Source organism: Oryctolagus cuniculus, chromosome X, assembly GCF_051225735.1.
Source record: "Oryctolagus cuniculus isolate XC-2025 breed Fujian yellow rabbit chromosome X, ASM5122573v1, whole genome shotgun sequence".
Classification (NCBI taxonomy): Eukaryota; Metazoa; Chordata; class Mammalia; order Lagomorpha; family Leporidae; genus Oryctolagus; species Oryctolagus cuniculus.
The window spans coordinates 107,067,829-107,089,507 of NC_142888.1; the positions used below are offsets into that span (position 1 = coordinate 107,067,829).

The window sequence follows — 21,679 nt, forward strand, 5'->3', positions numbered from 1 at the left end:
GCCCGCGCCTCAAGCTGCCAATTGCAGCAGTCAGAGTGGCAGCCGGAGGCTCGGTCCATGCCGTGCCCCCCGGACAGTGCTGGCGAGGCTGAGCAGGAGGCCTCTGCATCTCGTCACCTAGGCGAGCAGGGACGGAGTCTCACCACGGTGGAGGACCATGTTGCGTCGCAAGCCCTCCAACGCCAGCGAGAAGGAGCCCACTCAGAAGAAAAAGGTGGGGAGCATCTTTAAGAACTTGTCGCTTCCTTCTCTCCTCTGCTCTCTCAATCCCTCCCCTCCAAGACCCATAGAAGTGAGGAGAGCCACAGGTTCTTGCGGGGTCTAGAGGTGGGCAACAGGACAGAGCTCTAAAAGCTACGAGAGGGACACAAGTACAAAAGAGACTTTTAAAATTCTAGAATTGAACCCTAAAATGATGGAATTAAGACCACAGGGGGGCCCAGAATCCTAGACTAGAATTCAAGAATTGCAAAATACCATGCTCAAGTTGCATCCTAAAACTATACTTAGCTCGCTCGCTCGCTCTCTCTCTCTCCCTCTCTCTCTCCCCGATGCTGCTCCTATCACTGCTTCTGCCCAGGTGGGGCCTCTGAGGAGCCATCTTACTCACAACAAGCCTCAATGGGCTGCACAGTTGGAGCCGAGATGGATGCTCCCAGGGTCCCCACCCTTTGACCAGAGCCCCGACCCTGCTCACTGGGCTCGGCTCTGTTGCAGCGCCCCAGGTCCACTGGAGATGGGGCAGACCCAGGACGAGGACCTTCAACACTGTGGCAGAAGGTGGCAGGCATACATGTTCTTCCTGGGCAGGGATGCACTGTTTGCGAGAAATGAGACATGAAATTGGCGGATGTGAGGACTGAGGGGTGAGGGGCGCAATTAGGCTGGATTAGGGGGGCAGATTTTAAAAGGAAGAGAAGTAGCTGTCGTAGATGGCTGAAGTGTTCATCTTCTGGGTCAGAGGCTGCACTAGAAGATTCTTTAAAGGCTCTGCCGAATCTAGGTTTCTCTGATTGGGTTGACAATTTCCGGCCTCAATTCACCCAGGCCATCAGCAGATATATCCTGCATATCCGGTAGGATTCTGGGGCCTGCAGGTCCCTAGGGTGCCCTGCCAGTTTGCCTTGGAGGTCATCCCAGGTGCCTTGTTGGGGAGCCCCCTTCTCAGGGGAGCAGTTCCCAGGCAGAGGCTGAGACAGCTGAGAGACTGAGCTCAGGGCGCTGGGGTGTGCATCCTGCCCCATCTCTCGGGTCCTGGGGTGGCTGCCACTTCCGGCTGTATTCTCCTCACCCCAGCTGCTTCTCTAAGGTTGCAGTGGTGGTGGGCGGGGGAGGGAGGGGTGTTCATGAATCTTCACATGGGCTCTGTCACCTCCATCAAAACCCTGCAGGGTGCTAGGCTCAGCAGGCCTGCCATTGGCTGCCACTCCTCTGAGCCACTTCCCCTTGCTCTCTCTGGCTGGTGGGGGTGGGAAGCAGAGGCTGCTCTGTAGACACCGCTAGGCCTCAAACCACAGGGGAGCTGAGCTGGAGGACAAAGGCCGAGACAGAGCTGACATGTTGACACCAGGAACCTGTGCCACCTAAGCCAGAGGGGCCTGGCAGCGCAAACAAGCCAGAAACCTTCTTGCCCAGCTTCAATGATCCAGACTCGGTGTTTGGCAGCTGGACCTCTGGGACTTCCCCCAGATCTCTCCCAGGACAAGCAAGGCCCGTGCGGCACGCCAAGGCCCATGGCCTTTAGCAGAGGGTGGTCCCGGCAACGCCCTCCCCTCCCCACCCCTGCCAGACACTACCCAGCCTCCAGAGCCATGATGAGCTTGCCTCCACGTGCTCTCTTCAAGCCCCAGATGGTGGGATTGCCCTCGGAAGAGCCAAGCCAGCAGAAGGTAGAGACAGCATCTTCCCCAGGCTCGGAGGCAGTGGCCTGGCTGCAGCACTGCTTGCCTGGCCTTGGGCAAGAAAGAGCCCTCCCCCCTCTCCGAGATGGAAGTGACGTAACAGAGAGGAAAACACAGAATCCAGAGAGATCCCTCTCTCCTGCCTCTGCTCCTCCTCCCAGGCCTGCTGGCTAGAGAGTGTGCCAGGCAGGGGCCCAGAAATCGGAGTTGAAATGGGGCATGTTTTAGATAGAGGACCGCGGACAGTTTGTTAACTTCCTTTGGGCCTCAGCATGCTCATCTCTGAAAAGCAGGCTGGCCTCAGGAGGTGGTACAGCAATAGCCGTGTGAGTCCTCTGCCACATGTGTGCCCGTGACCGTGAGGGTGGGCGTGCTGTAGGCACGAACCAGGCTGCGGAGCACAGTGGGGAGAAAGTGAACTCTGGTCCCAGCCCTGAAGCAGAGAAACCGGGACTTCATAGCACCAACAGCCACCACCAAGTGAGGGCTCATCAGGTACCAAGCCCTGTGTGGTTCACTTTACCCATCTCTCACTGCACTGAGCACCCTGGGGAGGGAGGAGCCGATGGTGCCATGATCACTAATCTGCACCGGAGGCTCAGAGCAGTGAAGTGACTTGCCATAGGCCACACAGCTTGTGAGCTACAGAGCAGGGATCTAAGGTAAAATTTGTCTGACTCCAGAGTCTTAGCCCCTTCCCTCTCCCCTCTCTCGTCCCCTACTGATCTCAAAAGAGTTAGAAAAGTCTGACGGGCACAAAAGATTCAACACACCAGTAGGCGGGCTCTGCGGGGCAGACCCAGCTATGTGCAACCTTGCGGCTGTCCGAGCAAGGAGGGAGCAGGCCTCCAGCGCGGTGGGGACAGCGCGTAGCACCTACTGTGGAGTATGGAGGATTGGCGGGGTGGCGGGGTCTGACGATGGATCCTTTAGCTTCCCTGTGGGACCTTCACCTCCTTAAGCTCTTCTTCTGCATTTCCTTTAATCTGGGGTGCAGGAAGTGGAAAAGGCCTTGTCCTGGACTTGCCTCCCCTACGGCCGATCCCACCCTGCCAGACCCCCACTTTCTACCATCTCTAGACCTACCATCAGGGGAAAGGGACAGGAATCGTGGCTCCTTTCTAAGTGCTCAGTTGCTCCCTCCCTCCAGCCTCTTCCCGCTCTGATGCTGGCAAACTGCTGCCTTCATGGCTCCCTTTCTACCACACGCCTCTGGCTACATGACAGCCCCACCAGCGTGCACATTGTCTTCTCAGGCTGAACAGCCCTAATCTCACCAGCCGACATGTGAATGCTCCCAGATGCAAAGCTTTCTGAGTGCTGACATGATGTGGTGAGTGGAAAATTCCACACCTGACCCCAGGTGATGGGGAGCAGTCAAAACACAGGTGCACTGCAAATATTAAATCAAATTGCCTACAGGCCGTGTGTCTAAGAAGTACACAAAATATAAATGAATGTTTAGAATAGGGTCCCATCCACAGGATACCTCATTACGTATAGGCAGATAGTCAAGAAAAATCCGAAATCTGAAACACTTCCGGTTCCAAGCATTTCAGATAAAGGATGCTCAGCCTGCAGGTCCCCCACTGCCCACAGGATAACAGCCAAATCCTTGGGCTGGCAGGCAAGGGCCCTGTCTGCTCGACTGCCCATCACATCCACTGGTATACCCACCACGCCATCGCCTCACTCAGTTCTGCACAGCTCCATCTAGAGAAATCTTGTCTCTTCTACCTGGCCCAGCTCAAACGTGCCTCCTCCACGAAGCCTCCTGACCCCTTCTTCCTCCTGACTCCCACCTGCTCCCCTGGTAGCTCTGTTCAAACCCCACTGGCAGTCCACACTGCCGTCCATCCACTTCAATCCTTAGCAGGAGGGGAGGACTGCATGAGCGCATCATGGCTGGGCAACAGGCAGGGGTTTCTAGAGCCACAGATGTGACACAGGACTGTAGTGGGGCTGAGTGAGCTGGCACATGTGAAGCGCTTAGCAAGGTGTCGGGCAATGGGGAGGTGTTTAAGCCCTTTGGCTGGTTTCACACACACATAGGAGCTGGGGCCTGGAGTTCAGAGGGCACCCCACGTGTGACTGGCCCACTGAAGGAACTGACGGGGAATCTGAGAGGCACCCACAGACAGCCAAGGTTGCTCAGGAAGTGGGGGAGAGAATGCTGACCGGGGTAGTGCAAGGCTGTAGGTTGGGGGAGTGGTCTGGGGGAGACGATGCCTGCACACTGCCTTCTACAGTGGAGTCAGAAAGCCTGTATACTGCAGTGTAATATCCACACAGAGGAGTGCGTGGGTCATAAGTGCCCCGCTCAATGCAGGTTGTGCAATGAGCATTTCCTCCTAGGCAGCGCCCAGATCAGGAATCAGAACAGATCCAGAAGTTTCCTTCATGGCCCAGCCAGTCACTACATGTCTCCCTTTCCCCAAAGGTTGCCACCATTTCCTGATTTCCAACAGCCTAGATGGGTTCGGAACTTTGTGCAGGTAGAACCATACTGTAGATGCTGTTTAGCACTGGCCCGTTTTGTTCAACAATATGGACGTGAGACTCATCCATCGAGTTGGGGAAAGTGGTGCTATTCTCTGGCTCTACAACAATTCCATTATCCACTCTATGCTTGCTGGACATTTGGGTTATTTCTAGTGAAATTGGAATTTGAAGGAGGGGAGGAGGGTGGAATATTCCAGTGGGGAAATGCCCAGAGTAAAATCCAGAGTTGGGTCACAGGAGGAGCTCCGTATAAACGGACATTCGCTATGGGATTACAATGTCTAAGAACTGACTGTGTAGTCACTCATTTCACCCTCACAACAACCCTATGGGGCAGGTGCTACTGTCTTCATTTTACTGTTGAGAAAGCAGAAGCCTAGAGAAGTTAAATAACTTATCCAGCATCACACAGCAGTCAGAGGCAGAAAAAAAAAGCTATGAAACCATGCCATCTGACACCAAGCACAGAAACTGAGGATCAGAGAGGTTAGGAAAGTCACCTGAGGTCACACATCCCAGACTTGAACTCAACAATGTCTGATGCCAGAAGTTAGCTCTTGCCAAGAGACCCACCTGCTCCCCCTTAGACATGAAAAGGGGGCCAGTTGTGTATGGTACGACTTCATCTGGCACGCAAGACTCCCAGGAATCCTCACCCCAAAGTGGGGGCCAGGCAGAAAACCCAAACAGGTTCAAGGAATTCAACTCATCCATGGGTTGAGGTCACCCCAAGGTCACCGAAAGGCAATCAGAATATTTGGGGCTGCCCCTGAGGTCAGATGAGGCAAAGAACTGTGTTAGGTTAGGCCCTTTCCATCTCCCTGGAGTAAGGAGCAGCTGGCTGGGCGCACGCCCCAGCACCACCTCCATGACTCTCTCCATTGTCTTCACCTGCTTTGGGCCAAAGCTGGGACAGAGGAACCCTCACACAAGAGCCTGGGAGCCAAAGTTGCCTCCTCCCAGCCCCTAGCCTCCAGATTAATGACAGGAAAGGGCCTTGGGAAAGGATTGCGATTACAGGGCCGCCAGGCGGCGAGTTCACTCTTCCCCAACAAAGCCTACTTCCGGCCCCACGCTGGCCCTCCTACTCTCTTTCCAGCCTCACCAGTCCCTGGGGCTTCAGGGGCGACGCTCAGCCTCCCTGTCCCAAGCTCAGGCTGAGGGTTGGCGGACGGAAGGCCACAATAGGCTCTGTGGGCCTATAAATAGCAGTTCAGCCTGCCCTCCTTGGGCTCAGGCCAGCCCGGTGCCCACCCTCTCTCTGTTCCCTCTTTTCCATGCAATAAGAGGAGGAAGTTATCCAGGCAGCTGCATCCTACCATACAAGAGGAGGAAGCGAATGGAAGGTGGAGGAGAGAAGGAGCAAGAAAGGGGGAAGAAGAGGAAAGAACAGTGGGAAGGGAAGAGGATGGGAGAAATGGATGCATGGGAACCACAGTGATGACCCCACGGTCATGCTTTCCCCTCTCCGCACCCCACCCCGTGGTCCCCTTTTCCAACCCCCAGTGTAGCACGGAAGAAGCTTTCTGACTCAGGCTGCAGGCAGCCCACTCAGGAGGTGCTGACGATGTTAGTACTGCGCTTGACCTGATTGCTGGCCTGGTTTCTGCCCAACCACCACCTTTCTGTGCCCTCTAGGTATATGTGGCCGCTGACCTCCAATCGCTGGCTTGTTTTTGGTCAAGACCCACCAAATGTGCTGGATGGCTGCACGGCAGTTGGACCTGGGGCCAATTGTGCATGTGTTGGGGGGAAGGTGCTGGGGGTTTGTCTCTGGACACACGCACGCACACACACACACACACACACCCCATTTAGTAGGAAAGAGGATGTGAAACCTGCAGCTTTGTGTGTGTTTGGGGCTTGGGTTCCTGAGGCCCTTATCTCGGGTGTCTACAGTCTATCCCGCTCTATCTGTCTAGCCATCTGTGAGACCCGGTTCCTGTGTGTATCTTCTGGTCTTGACTGTTGATGGTGCTACAGCCTCAGCCCAAACTTCTTGTATCTAGGGTCTGTACCTCTTACCTGCTTTGCCCTGGTTTCTGGCCACTATCTTGGCCTATGCATGCATACAAAGTTATGAAAGCTCATTTCCTGAAAACAGTCCCATCCACACAAGTAGTAAACTATGGATTCATCATATTGTCATTGAAAATGATTATGACATAAGTAGTAACACAATTATATCACATCATTTTTGAACTCCACTTTTACCATAATTAATCTTTAATGCACAAAACTTTGGGGAAAAATTTGCAGCACATTTGATATTCTTACACCATAATTTGTTAGTTATTTGTCTTAGTTAAGAATATAGTATTTATTCCTCATCAAAAGAAAAAATAGGTGTTTGATTAATTAAAAGTTCAAACACTGCACCGGTAAATGTCAACAGATGCCAGCTCGTCACAGTGGTGGCTAGGGTTAAATTAGTGGCTAAGGCGGCCGGCACCATGGCTCACTAGGCTTAATCCTCTGCCTGTGGCGCCAGCACACCAGGTTCTAGTCCCGGTCGGGGTGCCGGATTCTGTCCCGGTTGCCCCTCTTCCAGGCCAGCTCTCTGCTGTGGCCCAGGAGTACAGTGGAGGGTAGCCCAAGTGCTTGGGCCCTGCACCCCATGGGAGACCAGGATAAGTACCTGGCTCCTGCCATTAGATCAGCGTGGTGCGCTGGCCACAGCGCGCTGGCCGCGGCGGCCATTGGAGGGTGAAGCAACGGCAAAGGAAGACCTTTCTCTCTGTCTGTCTCTCTCACTGTCCACTCTGCCTGTCAAAAAAAAAAAAATAGTGGCTAAGGTGAAAAGCTGAGATGAATAAAGACAAAATGGCATCCCTCTTTAACCAAATTAGCCCTATGCTCTGTGTCCCAAATCTATGGGTACGACCCGTGAAGGAGCCTCTGTTGCGGTTTTTGGGGAAGTGCAGTTCCAGGTCTCACTGGCTTCTTGCAGGCTGCCTTGTTCTTCTTGGGATAGAGTTAATCAGACCAGAAACTCCAACCTAGCATTGTGATCAGACAGCATGCTCAGAGGAGACCCAGGGCATGGAGGCCAGAGCCACTGGGTTTGGGAGAAGTGTGCTGTCAATGAAGTAACACATTTGCTCTATGTGCTGAGGGGTGTCCCTAGTGGTAGATCCATATGTTTACTAGGACTGTCTTTCAGTCCAGGATTCTGGGAAGCAAACTTCAGGTCCTGGTGGAAATTTGGGCTTAGTGTAAGGACTGACCAAGATCTGAAGTTCCTGGGGACAGGAGCTTGGTCTGTGTCCAAGGTGAGGGTAAAGCACAGGATGAAGCCAGACAGCTCCAAGGACATCATGACACTTGGCTTCATTCACCGCGGGTCCTTGGGACACATGTAGCTCTGCCCAGCCCTGGAGTGTGTGTGTGTATGTGTATGTGTGTGATTGAGTGTGTGTATGTGTATGTGTGTGTATGTGTATGTGTGTATGGGTATGTGTGTGTGAGTGTGTATGTGTGTGTATGTGTGTATGTGTATGTATGTGTGTATGTGTGTGTATGTGTATGTGTGTATGTGTATGTATGTGTGAGTGTGTGTATGTGTATGTGTGTGTATGTATGTGTGTGTGTGTGTATGTGTGTGTATGTGTGTGTGTGTGTAGGGATGGGGCTATGTGTGGGCGGCCCCGGCAGACATTTTTAGCACCACTGACTACAACACCTCCGCTTCTTCCAGCTGTCTCTTCAACGCTCCAGCAGCTTCAAAGATTTTGCCAAATCCAAACCCAGCTCCCCCGTGGTGAGCGAGAAGGAATTTAATTTGGATGATAACGTGAGTTTCATTGCCTCCTGGGGGGGGGCCTCTGGCTGCAGGCCCTGGGTGGGGGAGTGGGGAGTGGAGAGAAGCTGAGATTTCAGCATTACTGAGGAGAAGTCCCCTTGAACACAGGAGGCCCACGTATCTCACCCAACAAAGTTCTGGGCACCAAGCATTCCCCTGCACTCTTTCCCATTACCAGTTAAATAGAAAATTCATTACAAATGAATAGGGACGAGGACAGGATTGAGGCTAAAAGGGGTAAGGAATGGAAGTCTCTCAATTCCACTCCCTCCGGCTTCTGCCATCAGCCAAGGCCTCTTGTACCCCAAGCCCTGGACCCAGCAAGATCTCCAGGGTCCCTGAACCTCCTCTTCTGTTGTCACAGATCCCAGAAGATGACTCAGCTGTTCCCATCCCAGAGGATGCTGGGAAGAGCAGCAAAAAGCTGGGCAAGAAATGGAGGGCAGTGATTTCCCGAACCATGAACAGAAAGATGGGCAAGATGATGGTGAAGGCCCTGTCGGAGGAGATGGTAAATCTTAGGGGGCCAAGGCTGGGCACCAGGGGCGCAGCTCTGGCAGGGCCTGGGGGCCTCCTTTGACACACACGGGGTGCGGTGTATGAAGTGGGGGACCCCTCTGTCATCTGTGGACAGGGCAAGCAGGCACAGTCCAGAGGGGCAGGAAGCCAACTGGAAAGGAAGTGAGGTTTGAGGAATGACATCTGGGCGGGGGAGGGGGGAGGGCGGGGCACTGCAAGGGATGTGAGATCCCTTGAGGCAAACCCATCTCTGCAGAGCTATGCTGGGAGCAAGGTCTGATTCAAAGAGGACCCAGAGGAAAATGCAGGTGCTCCCTGACTTATGGTGGGGTTAAGCCCTCAAGAAACCCATCACAAGTGAAAATGCAAGGAAGATACCTATCTTAGGAGATGTCCTAGCTGAGCCACACAGTGCTCTGCAGAGTTGCAGTGGTTCCCTGTCATGGTCATGGTCTCAGGGCTCACAGGGAGCTGCGCTCACCATTGCTGCCCAGTATCGCAGGAGAGGATCGCACTGCGTAGCACTTAGCCCAGGAAAAGAGCCAGATCCAAAATTGCAAGTACGGTGTCTACTGAATGCATATGGCTTTCACACCATCGTCAAGTTGAAAAATCATAATTTGAACCATAGGAAGCTGGGGACCATCTGTAGAGGGAACCAAGAAGACTGGCTTCAAACCATGGAGGAAAGTGGCACAAAGAGCTGTGGGGAGGCACAGCCCAAGTGGCTTCAGGCACACAGTGGCTCTGGTGCACCTGTGGCTCTTACAGCAGGCCCCAAGGCAGCCGTGTGCTGGAGTGAGCTTGTGCTGTCCCAGGCCAACTCCTGAGAACAGTAGCTCAAACTATCCAGATCTTTTGTGAGCCAGTCATTAAATAACAACCAATATTAAAGATCGAACTATACACATTTAAATTAACTAACTTCTATTAGAAAACCAAGGGATATGCTAAGTCCTCAAAACACATCACTTCCTAACTCCTGCACTCCCGTCTGACCCTTTTATCTATGTTGTGTGTATCGATCGTATCTCTGTATGGTGGAGAGAGCTTAGCTGTCCCTTCTCACAACTCATCGTCCAGTGAGGCCACCATACTGCTTACCTGCAAGTGTCACTGTGAGGATGTGATGAAGTGTGGCAGGCAGCCCCGGCACAAAGGAGCACAGCCAGAGCAGTGTCCTCTCCAGGGCCATGGCCTGCTTGACCGTGCCCAGGCTGTGATCCCGAGTCCAAGCTCGGCCACCGTGGCCTTCTGTGTGTGTCCATCGGCACTGGGCACACTTGCCTGGCCCCTGGCTAAGCCTCACTTTGTAATGAGGAATCAAGGACTCAGAGAGTCATGGAGACTATTTGACAGAGCTGGGGTGTGAGCAGGCCTCAGCTCTTCACCAAGCCCAGGCCCGGTTCCTCTGCACTCAGGCCTGCCCCATGTGCACCCGAGCAAGGCTGCTCAGGGCTTCCTGCCTCCCCTCTGCGCAGGGCGACACTCTGGAGGAGGGCTCGGCCTCCCCGACATCGCCAGACTGCAGCCTGGACAGCCCTGGCCCTGAGAAGATGGCGCTGGCCTTTTCTGAGCAGGAGGAGCGTGAACTCCCAGCGCTGAGCCGCCAGGCATCGACAAGTGAGTAGGGCAGGTGGGCGAACAAATGCCCGCCCGATCTGGAGGCGAGGCCTGGGTTAGAGCTGTGCAGTGGGCTGTCGGGGAGGGGGATACGAAACCTTGACTGCTTACTGCTGACCTGTGGGGAGCCTCCCCTGCCCACTTCATCACCACCTCATGGGGCTGGTACTAATATTCCCCCATTATTAACGTGGAAACTGAGTCTCAGGGAGATGAAGTGACTTGCCCAAAGCGACCAGCTCTTGCACTCAGCTCTGTCCTAGAGGAATTTCCAGCTGCTGCCCCCAGGCCCTGGAGGGGCCCAAGACTATAGGGTGAGCATCATTGCCCTTTTTGGACCCTCCTGTTCCATCTTTCCCAGGAGAGCTAGAGGTTAAGCTCCCTGGGCCTCCAGCCTCCCAGGCTGCGGTGGGCGGATAAGGTCTTCAGCTGTGATGAATCTGCCTCTTGGGTCCTAGCCCGTGATCCTTTGGGCCCACAGCCCCACTTGGCATCTTGTATAAGTCCTGGGGCAGAACAAGAAGTTCCCTGCCTGGAGGAAGGGCCTTTCTTGGCCCTCAAGCCCGTTTCCTGCTCTTCCTTTGGCTGCACAGACAGCTCTCTGCACCCCTCCCCCAAACATACACACGCATTTAAAATGCCCATCATCCTGCCCTTCCCGGGAAGAGGGAGCCCACCCAAGGCTACAGTGAGCATTGTGACCAGACAGTGAATCTTATTAAGTAGAAGTCATATATTCTTGTAAGTTGTGGCTTCCTGGGTGGAAGGAGCACTGGACTTGGGTGACCTGGAGTCCAGTGGAGCCAGTGCTGCCAAGTTCAAGATGACAGGCTTTGGGCAGGTCACTTGGCCCATCTGGCCTCAGAATCCCTCATGTGTTCACTGGGATGCTGGCCAGTTGGTCTCCAGAGGCCCTCCCACTTTGGTCCGCGAGCTCTTTCTCCTCCTGTTCTCAACTCTTTTCATGTCTGACGCCCCACAGAGGATGGGTCAGTGTAAGGCTTGCCAGAGCCCAGCTTTCTTCTCCAGAGTGTACCCTGGGGGGTTTCTAGGCTGACCCCTCCCCGCCCTGGCAAGCCCTGCTGTCCTGGGACAAACAGGAGCCTTGTCCCTGCCTCATCTCCTGCAGGCAGTGAGCTCTGCAGCCCCAGCCCAGGCTCTGGCAGCTTCGGGGAGGAAGCACCTGCCCCCCCATACACAGGGCCCTTCTGTGGCCGGGCACGAGTCCACACCGACTTCACTCCCAGCCCCTATGACCACGACTCCCTGAAACTTCAGGTAAGGCCGGCATCCGGGCCCCTCTGGCAGGCTGTGGCCACAGAGGAGGCTGGACTGAGCAGGGGTAGGCCAGTGTCAGTGGGGGCCGGGGGGCCACCCCTCTTCTCTCCCCTGCTGTCCTCTCCTCTCCGCCCACAGAAAGGAGATGTGATCCAGATTATCGAGAAGCCACCGGTGGGCACGTGGCTGGGCCTGCTCAATGGCAAGCTGGGCTCGTTCAAATTCATCTACGTGGATGTGCTGCCTGAGGAGGCCGTGGGGCCAGCCCGTCCAAGCCGCCGACAGAGCAAGGGCAAGAGGCCCAAGCCCAAGACTCTGCATGAGCTGCTGGAGCGCATCGGCCTAGAGGTCGGAGCCTGGACCTGCACCCGCATCTAGTAGATTTAGCAGCTTGGGAGGCACAGGGACCAGGGATGACAGCCGTGGGGGTGGGGGTGGGGATAGTGGGGAGGGTCCTAGGCAGGGGTGGCTGGTCAGCACCGGAGCCAAGGGCCTGCCTCTGCCCGCAGGAGCACACGTCCACTCTGCTGCTCAATGGCTACCAGACGCTGGAGGACTTCAAGGAGCTGCGGGAAACGCACCTCAATGAGCTCAACATCACGGACCCGCAGCACAGGGCCAAGCTGCTCACAGCTGCCGAGCTCCTGCTGGACTACGACAGTGAGTGGCTTCGGGAGCAGGGTGCTGGCCATGTGTCCGCTGCCACTCCAGGGAAGGGAAGCTTGTCTCGGCCCTGCCCCCTGCCCACACTCAGCCCTGGGGCCCATCTTCTACGATGGAACTGGAGTCTTTGATGGGGAAAGGGTTGTAAGGATGATGGGGCCCAGCTCTCTTTTGGATCAGCAGGGAGACTTAGAGACAGAGAAGGTAAGGCTCCAGCCCAGCCCCAGCTTAGCACTGAGGAAGTCTGAACCCTTGTGTGGCAGAGCTGGCCTGGGCGACTCCTCCTATTGCCGGTGACCCTGGCTTCTAGGCTGCACGTGGTGACAAAAGGGGCAGCGATGGTGGTGGGTCCCCTGGGCCTTCTGACCCCATCATCTAAGGACCAAGTTTCCCATGTTCTGTCTCCCTCCCTCACCCCTTGCAGCTGGCAGCGAGGAGGCAGAAGAGGGTGCCGAGAGCAGCCAGGAGCCAGTGGCACACACAGTGTCGGAGCCCAAGGTGGACATCCCGCGTGACTCCGGCTGCTTTGAAGGCTCAGAGAGTGGACGTGACGAGGTGGACCTGGCAGGCACGGAGGAGCAGCTGCACAGCCTCTCCCTGGCCGGGGCACCTTAAGAGGGGGGTGGCACAGGCTGAGGCTGGGCCCGAGCTGCAAAGGCCGTGGGGATGGGCCTGGCCTCCACAGTGGCCCGGGCGCCGAGGACTGATGTCAGGCCTGACCCCATATCCCCAGGAGTGCTCAGGGTTGCAGAGGCCCAGCTGGGACCCTCCAGGCATGGGTGGAGTAGGTGAGAGGCCACCTAAGGATACATCCAACCTGGCCAAACCCCTCTCTCCACCAGCAACTGACAGCACAGCCCCCTCCTAGCAGGTCATGGCCACACCAAGCAGGGCACCGAGGGAACCTGCCCATGTCCCCCAGCAACTCCCAAAGCCTCCTCACTCCCACACTGCCTGTTCCTGTTGCATTGCTCCTGAGAAGGGGGCCAAGTCAGTGTTTCAGGTTAGTCTCAAAACCCTAGGGAAGCCGGCCATTGAAAAGGACCCTAAATGACCATGGGCAAATCCTGATTGCCCTAAATAAGGCTGGAAGAAATACATGTGTGCCATTTCCACTTTCCTTCTCCTTAACTTTCTCAGTGGTTTGGCCACTGAATCATTATGAAACTTGAGCCAAATGCCTCGCCACCTCTGGCTTAGGGCTGGTTTGGGGTTAGAAAAGATAGCCACCCAGGGCCTTGCCAGCTCTGACATTCCATGACATTAAATATCTGCTCTCCTGTTGCTTGAGGCCTGGAACACCAGTGGAGTCTATTGAGGGGACCAGAGTGGCCTCAGACTTTCAAGTGAACCGGCCCCACCTGGCCATCCATTTCATCTCTTCCCCCGTAACTCAGGCCAAGCTATGACTTCCCCAGCTCTAAATAATGCTCAGATCTCATACAAGCTATGCCCTCCCCTTCCATCCTCGGGCCCTCAGAGGAGACTTCCTGCAAGGCTGATGGCAGGTGGTCCGATCAGGCTTCCAGGGATAGAGCTATCTCTCAAGAACCACATGCAGGTCTAGATGCAGCCTCGGCCACTTGTAGGGCTCCTTACCAGCAAAGAAAGCAAGCCAACTACCCCAACTTGGCTTTGTAAAAGATTTTAGGAGCAACCTTGAGCCCTAGAAGGGAAAGAGGGTATCTGTTGTTGGTGGTGGTGGTGGGGGCTCTGCCCCAGTACCAAGTCTGTGCCCTGAATCCTGAGTAGCCCTGTCCTGGTGCCCGACAGGCCTGGGGACAAACAGTGTCCACTACATCGAGGACTGCCTGCTTAGTGGACACTTCTTGATCTACTACCAGAACTTTGGTAAAAGCTAGCTTTGGGGAAGGGTTTGGTTGTAAATATGAATGGGTAGAGGAAGACAAGTTGGTAGCAATAAAGATAAGTAGAATTGAATTACTGTCTCGTTATTTTTCTTATGGACATTAGGAATGGCAGAAGGTTGGGGAGAGGCGACAAGCAAATCTTCAAAGCTGGCCTCAGAAAAAATGTCCCTCCATTGTGCTCTTTTTAAATTTTTATTTATTTATTTATTTTTGACAAGGCAGAGTTAGACAGTGAGAGAGAGAGAGAGAGAGAGAGAAAGGTCTTCCTTTTTCCGTTGGTTCACCCCCCCAAGTGGCCGCTATGGCCAGCGCACTGCGGCCGGCGCACTGCACTGATCTGAAGCCAGGAGCCAGGTGCTTCCTCCTGGTCTCCCACGCGGGTGCAGGGCCCAAGGACTTGGGCCATCCTCCAATGCACTCCTGGGCTACAGCAGAGAGCTGGACTGGAAGAGGAGCAACCGGGACAGAATCCGGCGCCCCAACCGGGACTAGAACCCGGGGTGCCGGCGCCGCAGGCGGAGGATTAGCCTAGTGAGCCACGACACTGGCCCCTCCATTGTGCTTTTATGAAAATCATGTTGCCCATCCCTGGAGATGTCCCTCGACTCTGCAGACCTAAAGCTCTATCTGCAGCCCTAACTGGCTCTGCCCTTCCCATCAACCAGCCCTGCTCACAACAGGACTCAAGCTTTCATGGCTACTGGCCTTGCTGAGGCCTGAGTGTAGATGGGAAGGATAACTGCTTCCTTCTTCATATAACCACCTTGGAACAAGCCTTGAAGACCCTCAACCTATGAAAGGCCCACCCTGAGGGGCTCCAAGGTCCAAGAGGAGCAGAGCTGGGATCAGCAGGACCTTTCTTCCAAAGCTACTTGTTCCTGGGCCCTACCTTGCACCACGAAAGATGCACCACTTTCTGGGAGGTGGGATGGAGACAGAGACCCCTGGCTCCCTTTCTCTTTCTTCCAGCATTAGCTGCATCAGGGAGGGCAAATGGGAGTAAAAGCTGCCCCAAGAGTGAGGACAAGAGCATTCTGCTTCCAGGTCTTGGTCTCGGCAGCACTCATCCCTTAGTGACTGTGGGCATCGGGAAACTTCAAGTATTATCCTCGCCAAAGCACCACGAGCCCGAACACCCTGAAAGCCTCAAGGGTACTGAATCATTCCTGCTATTTTTAATGCTTATTTATTTTCATCTACTTGAAAGGCAGAGTGACAGAAAGAGAGGGAGATCTTCTGTTCACTGGTTCACTCCCCAAATGCCCACAATACCTGGGACTGGGCCAGGACAAACCAGGAGTCCCAAACTCCATTTTAGTCTCCTGTGTAGATGGTGAGGTCCAAGCACTTGAGTCATCATCCGCTACATCCCAGGATGTTAGCAAGAAGCTGGATCAAAAGGGGAGTAGCAGGGACTTGAACTAAGCACCACGATATGGGATGCAGGTGTCCCAAGCAAACGTACTGCACCAAAATACTTGCTCCTTGCTGCCATTTTAGTAAGCAGTGACACGGGTGCCAGGTACCAAGCATTTTACATACATTATCTCATAAAATCCTCACATGTCCCTCTGAAACTGGTCCCATTATCATCCCAATTCAGAGGAGGACACTGAGGCTTGGAGAGGATGAAGCTGACCAGGAAGTCCCAAAGCAAGGAGTCCACCTGATTTCAGAGCCCATGATCCTAATCCTGCACAACATTGCTCTCAAGAGGCCTCCTTCAGGGCCAGTGTTGTGGTAAAGCTGCTGCCTGCGACACCAGCCTCCCATATGGGCACTGGTTCATGTCCTGTCGGCTCCACTTCCAATCCAGCTCTCTGCTAATGGTCTGGAAAAGGCGGTGGAAGATGGCCCAAGTGCTTGGGCCCCTGCCATCCATGCTGGAGACCTGGAAGAAGCTCCTGGTTCCTGGTTTCCAGTGGCCATCTGGGGAGTGAACCAGTGGATGGAAGATCTTTGTCTCTGTCTCTCTTTCAAATAAATAAATAAATCTTTAAAAACAAAAGGTGAGGGGCTCCTCCAACAAATTTTCAAAGGCCCCGGGCACTTTGGAGAGCAATCTAACCCTCTGGCCCAGCCACTCCCATTCTAGGGTTTGATCTAAAGAAAGAGCCATACATGAACATCAAGGCAGATAGACAAAGATATTCTTTTTTTTTTTTTTTTTTTGACAGGCAGAGTTGGACAGTGAGAGAGAGAGACAGAGAGAAAGGTCTTCCTTCCGTTGGTTCACCCCCCAAATGGCCGCCACAGCCGGCACGCTGCACCAATCCGAAGCCAGGAGCCAGGTGCTTCCTCCTGGTCTCCCATGCGGGTGCAGGGCCCAAGCACTTGAGCCATCCTCCACTGCACTCCCAGGCCACAGCAGAAAGCTGACTGGAAGAGGAGCAACCGGGACAGAATCCAGCGCCCCAACCGGGACTAGAACCCAGGGTGCTGGCGCCACAGGCGGAGGATTAGCCTAGTGAGCCACGGCGCCAGCCAGACCAAGATATTCTCAACAGCTCTAAGAGTACAAAATTGTAAAGCACACAAATGGGCATTAGTTACATACATTGTGGTTTGTTCATATTCCACCATTCAGCTATTAAACAGGATATTGTAGAAAAATAGTTAGTGGCATGGGGAAAAAGCTTCATGGTTTCTTTATTCTTTAGTTTTCACTCTTTAAAAGATTTATTTATTTATTTATTTAGAGAGAGATCTTCCATCTGCTGGTTCACTCCCCAAATGGCCACAATGCCCAGCGAAGAGACAGGCTGAAGCTGGGAACTCCATCTGGGTCTCTGACATAGGTGGCAGGGGTCCAAGTACTTGGGCCATCTTCTACTGCTTTCCCAGGTGCATTAGCAGGGAGCTGGATAGGAAGTGTAGCAGCCAGGACTCGAAACAGCTCCCATACAGGATGTCAGTGTTGCAGGTGGCTGTGCCACAACACCAGCCCCTAATTTTCCTTTTTATTTTTTAAAGATTTATTTACTTATTTTAAAGGCAGAGTTATAGAGAGGGAAAGACACAGAGAGAGAGAGAGAGAGAGAGATCTTCCATCCACTAGTTCACTACCCAAATGGCCACAATGGCTAGGGCTGGGCCAGGCAGAAGCCAGGGGCCAGGAGCTTCTTCTAGGTCTCTCATGTAGGTGGTGGGGGCCCAAGGACTTGGGCCATCCTCTGCTGCCTTTCCAAGTCACTAGCAGGGAGCTAGATCATAAGTGGAGGAGCCGGGACTCGAACCGGTGCCCATATGGGATCCCAGCACTGCAGAACTTAAAATTTTATAATTTTAAAATTATACATGTATCATACAGATTTTTTTGTTGGAAAATAAGTTCATGTTCTATCAAGGGGAAAAGCAAGTACTAAAATATTATTTACAGGGTGATGATATGATATTTATTTAAGGAACAGAAAACATACAGAGAATAGACTAGAAAGATCAGTGCCAAATGGTTACCAGTGGTGATCTTGTGAGGGGCGTAGGTGGAACTGCGGGAGAAAGGGAAAATAGTATTCACAGTCTTATGCTCCTGTTTTATTTGAATTTCAAAAATGTCTATTATTTTTATATCTCAGAATAAAATAACAATATTTCAATTTTTGAAAAAGCTAACAAATCGGAGCCAAGCCTCCTGCCTCCAACATTGGAGTAGCCTCTGCCTTTTGGTACAGGCTTCTGAAAAGATGGGGTGGGGGTGAATAACACCCAAAGTGCTTAAAATCTATACATCCCAGGGGGACCCTATCAGAGCAAATTCCCAAGTCTTTCCAGGCTCCTAAGTAATGGCTGTCTATTAGTACCAATGAAAAGAAAATGTCAGAACCAAAGGAATGCCTAAGAAAATGATGCCTTGGCACCCTCCCCTCTCCTGGGGCAGGGCTCAGGACTGGGGAGTATATCTCAGAGCCTGGGGCTCCAGTTGGCCTCTAGGATGATTACAGGCTGAGAGTGGGCAGCTGTACAATGGCTCCAATGGTCACAACAATGCAGGAAGGGCAGGTGAGGATGGGCTTCAAGGAAATGCAGAGAACAGGTCAAGGCCGAAGGGGTGAGAAAGGCAGAGCTGCACAGGGTTACAGCCTGGAACTTGAAGCTCCTCTTCCAAGCAGGGCTGCAGGACCTCCTGTCCAGAACCATAGACTGGCATCCTGAGCTCACCAAACCAAGGTCTGGGGTCCAAGAGGCTGACTCCTCACAGCTGGAGATGGCATAACTCCACCCCAGGGGTCCCGAGGCCCGCAGCCAAGAGGGCTGCATCGCTCCCTCCAGCTCTGGGGCACCTGCACAATCGCTTATTTACGTGAGGCACGTGGGGGCACTCTGGGCCGTGGGGAGAGGAAGGCCGGTGGCTTAAGGGTCAGACCAACCACTTGGGGCTTGTTAGACGTCAGGCATTGTGTACCAGCTTCCTGAGGCATCCCGGGAAGCAGGTGCTGTCCCATTTTACAGCTGAGGAAACAGAGGCTTGGAGATTCCGTGGCTTGCCGAACATGGAAGGGATGAAGCGAACTAGGGGCCCTAGCCCCTAGCTCCCCTGGGAAGGGAGGAAAAGTGCAGATCCAAGAGGGCAGAGATGCTCTCCTCTACCCTTGAGCCCCTCCAGGACCTAGGGCAGCAAGAAGCTCCCCTAGGGCAGATGAAGCCTAGTATTTAGGAGTTTGCGCTGACAGGGGCTCAAGTCTTAGCTCTGTCACTCACAAGTCACTTAGCCTCCTTGAGCCTCCATTTCCATACCATAAAGTGTGCATAGCAGTACTTGCCCCATGGGGTTGTTATGAAGATTTAATGAAGACATACTTAACCCATATGTGTATGGTACTTAGCACAGTGTCCAGCACAAAATAAATGTTCAATGGATACTAATGTGTCTGGTCACCTCCATTTTTACCACTCGGCTACCTCCAGTTCACTGCTTTTCAAATTTCGGCCCCATCACTTACTAGGTATACCACTTCAGGTAAGTTAACACACATACACACTTTTTTGTAAACAGGACCACTTCTTGAGGTTATCACAGATATTATATTACACGCAAATGAGATAAATGCATAAAGTGCTTGGTTTAGAGTGACAACAAATGGCAGCTATTTGAGCTTTCTTTGTAACCTCCACAGTACTGAGCTCAAGACTGGCCACAAAGGCAGTGTCAATATGTGCTTGTTGCAGACTGACATTCAGACCTGCCATAAGCCAGAGACAAAGTGATAGCTAAGGCCCAGGGAGGTGCTAGGACTGATGGCTGGAGAGAATGCCCCACTGAGGAGGCCGCGGCAGTCCTGGCTCTGCCCAGTTCACAGGTTGATCGGCCCTGGGCATTAGGGTTACATCAGGCAACTCCTTTGGACTTCCATGATATGCTAGAAGGAAGAGGATAAAGGCCAAATTGCACAACAAAGAGTTGGAATCCAACCAACTCCTCCCCAGTTCAAGGTGAGAGCTACCTTCCTCTTCTTCCAATCAGGTGAAGTAGCTCCACAAGGCATTGGCATATCATGGCTGAACTCTCTCCCTTCTCACTTGCTGCTTCTCTCTCACCACTCCATCTCATACCACCCCGTGCCGGTTCTGAATAGCTGCCCCAAAGGGCCCTACAAACTCCCTCTCCTGCCCCAAGCCCAGCCCCGAGGGCAGCCCAGAGACCCCGGCCTCCCTGGTCAGCTTCCATCTTCTCACTCCTCCAGCTCCCATCCGAGGCCTGTCCCAGCGGTGAAGGCTGCAGCTGGGCCATTAGAGATCAAGAGCATTTAAGGGGAAAAAAAGCCTCCTGGGGACTCTGGTGATCAGTGCCGTTTCTTCTCTGATCACCAGAGTCCCAAGAAGGCCCCTTAGCTTCCCCCTCTTGAGTCAGGAAATTCAGGATGAGGTATGAGGTTTCCCAGCTGGGGAAAGAAGTAGCTCTCCCACCTCTCCTTCACAATAGAGGCTACCTTAGCTTCTCACACAGCTTCAGCCACATTACACATTATTCAGCCAACAACACAATCAAGTGGGAAGGAACTGCCTCCCCTCTAGACTCAGCCAAGACTCCTCCTCCAGGAAGGATCTAAATAAATGGAATTCTATAGCACTTGATATGTAGGTTTCACCTTTTCCTATAACTTCACAGTGACCAATATAGCATTTGTATACCATTGCCTCTGGGACCTGGCAGGGACAGCGTCAGAAAGAGCCCAAGGCAATGGCCCTCACAAAGGGACAGCCAACTTGACTGTGGGAACTTGGCAAGGCAACTTCCTGACTTTATGTGCTTAAGAAATCCCACCATCAGTTCAACCTAAGTGCAGGGGTCTGGAGAGAGATTTAACTTTTAAACAAAAACCCCCAAACCACCCTCATATTAGCTTGACTATATATAGTCAGTCCTCTGTATGTCTAACCGGGAGAGCTGATTAGTAGCAGCAGTCCAAAATGGTGAGTAATTCTAACATTACTGCTCTTTCTCAGCTTACTAAAAGAGAATGGGGTCATCCATGCAGCTTCTTCTAAAGTTAACCTAGCACATGGTAATATTCAATAAATATCAATTGAATGTGAAATAAATAAAAGGCTCCTTTTATTCAAATAACACCTTAAGTTATTCAAATTCTGTATCTGTCTACCCCTGCATGACAAAGACACAGGGAATTATACCACAGAACTCTCTGGATTAGGAGTCAGTACATCTAGGTTCTGCTTCTGGCTCTACTAGTAATTATGTGACCCTTGGGTAAGTCACAGTAGTTAATGGGGGGAAAAGGGCAGTGAGGAGAAAGAGAAAAACATGGGTTATCTTACTAGTAAATTCCTTTAAGCTATGCCGTTTAACAGAGCCTGCATTTTAGGACAAATAATCATCATGTCTCTTATCTGGGCACAAAATCCCAACCCTTTCAGCCAACTTGGAACTGCCAAATAGCTGAAGATGGGCAGAGACTAGTAAAAAAGCAGCGGGAAGCAGAGCTTGGAAGAAAGTGAAGGGACCGGGAATGTTAGGGAGGTAATTCCCACTCCATGTTCTAGACTTGGAAGACCACTTCTAAATCAAGGGCCCATCATTTTCTGGCCCACAGTGGAGTATGAGCTCTAAACTCTAATCTGTATTTGATTAGAAAATCACCTAACAGCAGAAGAAAAATTAACAAAGGAGGGCTGGCGCTGTGGCATAGTAGGCTAAGCTTCCATCTGTGGCGCCAGCATCGCATACGAGCGCTGGTTTGTGCCCTGGCTGCTTCTTTTCCCATCCAGCTCTCTGCTTATGGCCTGGGAAAGCAGTGGAAGATGGCCCAACTGCTTGGGCCCCTGCAACTGTGTGGGAGACCTAGAAGAAGCTCCTGGTTCCTGGCTTCAGATCGGCTCAGATTTAAAATCTTTTTTTAAAAGATTTATTTATCTACTTGAAAGAGTTACACAGAGAGAGAAGGAGAGGCAGAGAGAGAGAGAGAGAGAGAGGGAGAGGGAGAGAGAAAGGTGTCTTTCATCCGCTGGTTCACTCCCCAATTAGCAGCAAGGGCCAGAGCTGCACCCATCTGAAGCCAGGAGCC

The 21,679-nt window shown here is 52.9% G+C and overlaps 1 protein-coding gene across 1 annotated transcript; it reads left to right on the forward strand.

Moving 5' to 3' along the window:
• SASH3 (SAM and SH3 domain containing 3) lies at positions 1-14,229 on the forward strand. The gene is made up of 8 exons (XM_002720287.6): positions 1-214; positions 8,101-8,196; positions 8,570-8,716; positions 10,206-10,347; positions 11,477-11,625; positions 11,764-11,973; positions 12,135-12,285; positions 12,713-14,229. Exons 1-8 carry the CDS (start codon positions 158-160, stop codon positions 12,901-12,903), a joined length of 1,143 nt encoding a protein of 380 aa, XP_002720333.1. The 5' UTR covers positions 1-157; the 3' UTR covers positions 12,904-14,229.
• The last annotated feature ends 7,450 nt before the right edge of the window (positions 14,230-21,679 follow it).

Bases quoted from the DNA above. Each gene is read 5' to 3' on its own strand.
- SASH3 (XM_002720287.6), top strand. From the start codon at position 158: ATGTTGCGTCGCAAGCCCTCCAACGCCAGCGAGAAGGAGCCCACTCAG. The intron at 11,974-12,134 runs GTCGGAGCCTGG...CTCTGCCCGCAG, and splicing joins TGGAGCGCATCGGCCTAGAG to GAGCACACGTCCACTCTGCT. The intron at 12,286-12,712 runs GTGAGTGGCTTC...CACCCCTTGCAG, and splicing joins GCTCCTGCTGGACTACGACA to CTGGCAGCGAGGAGGCAGAA.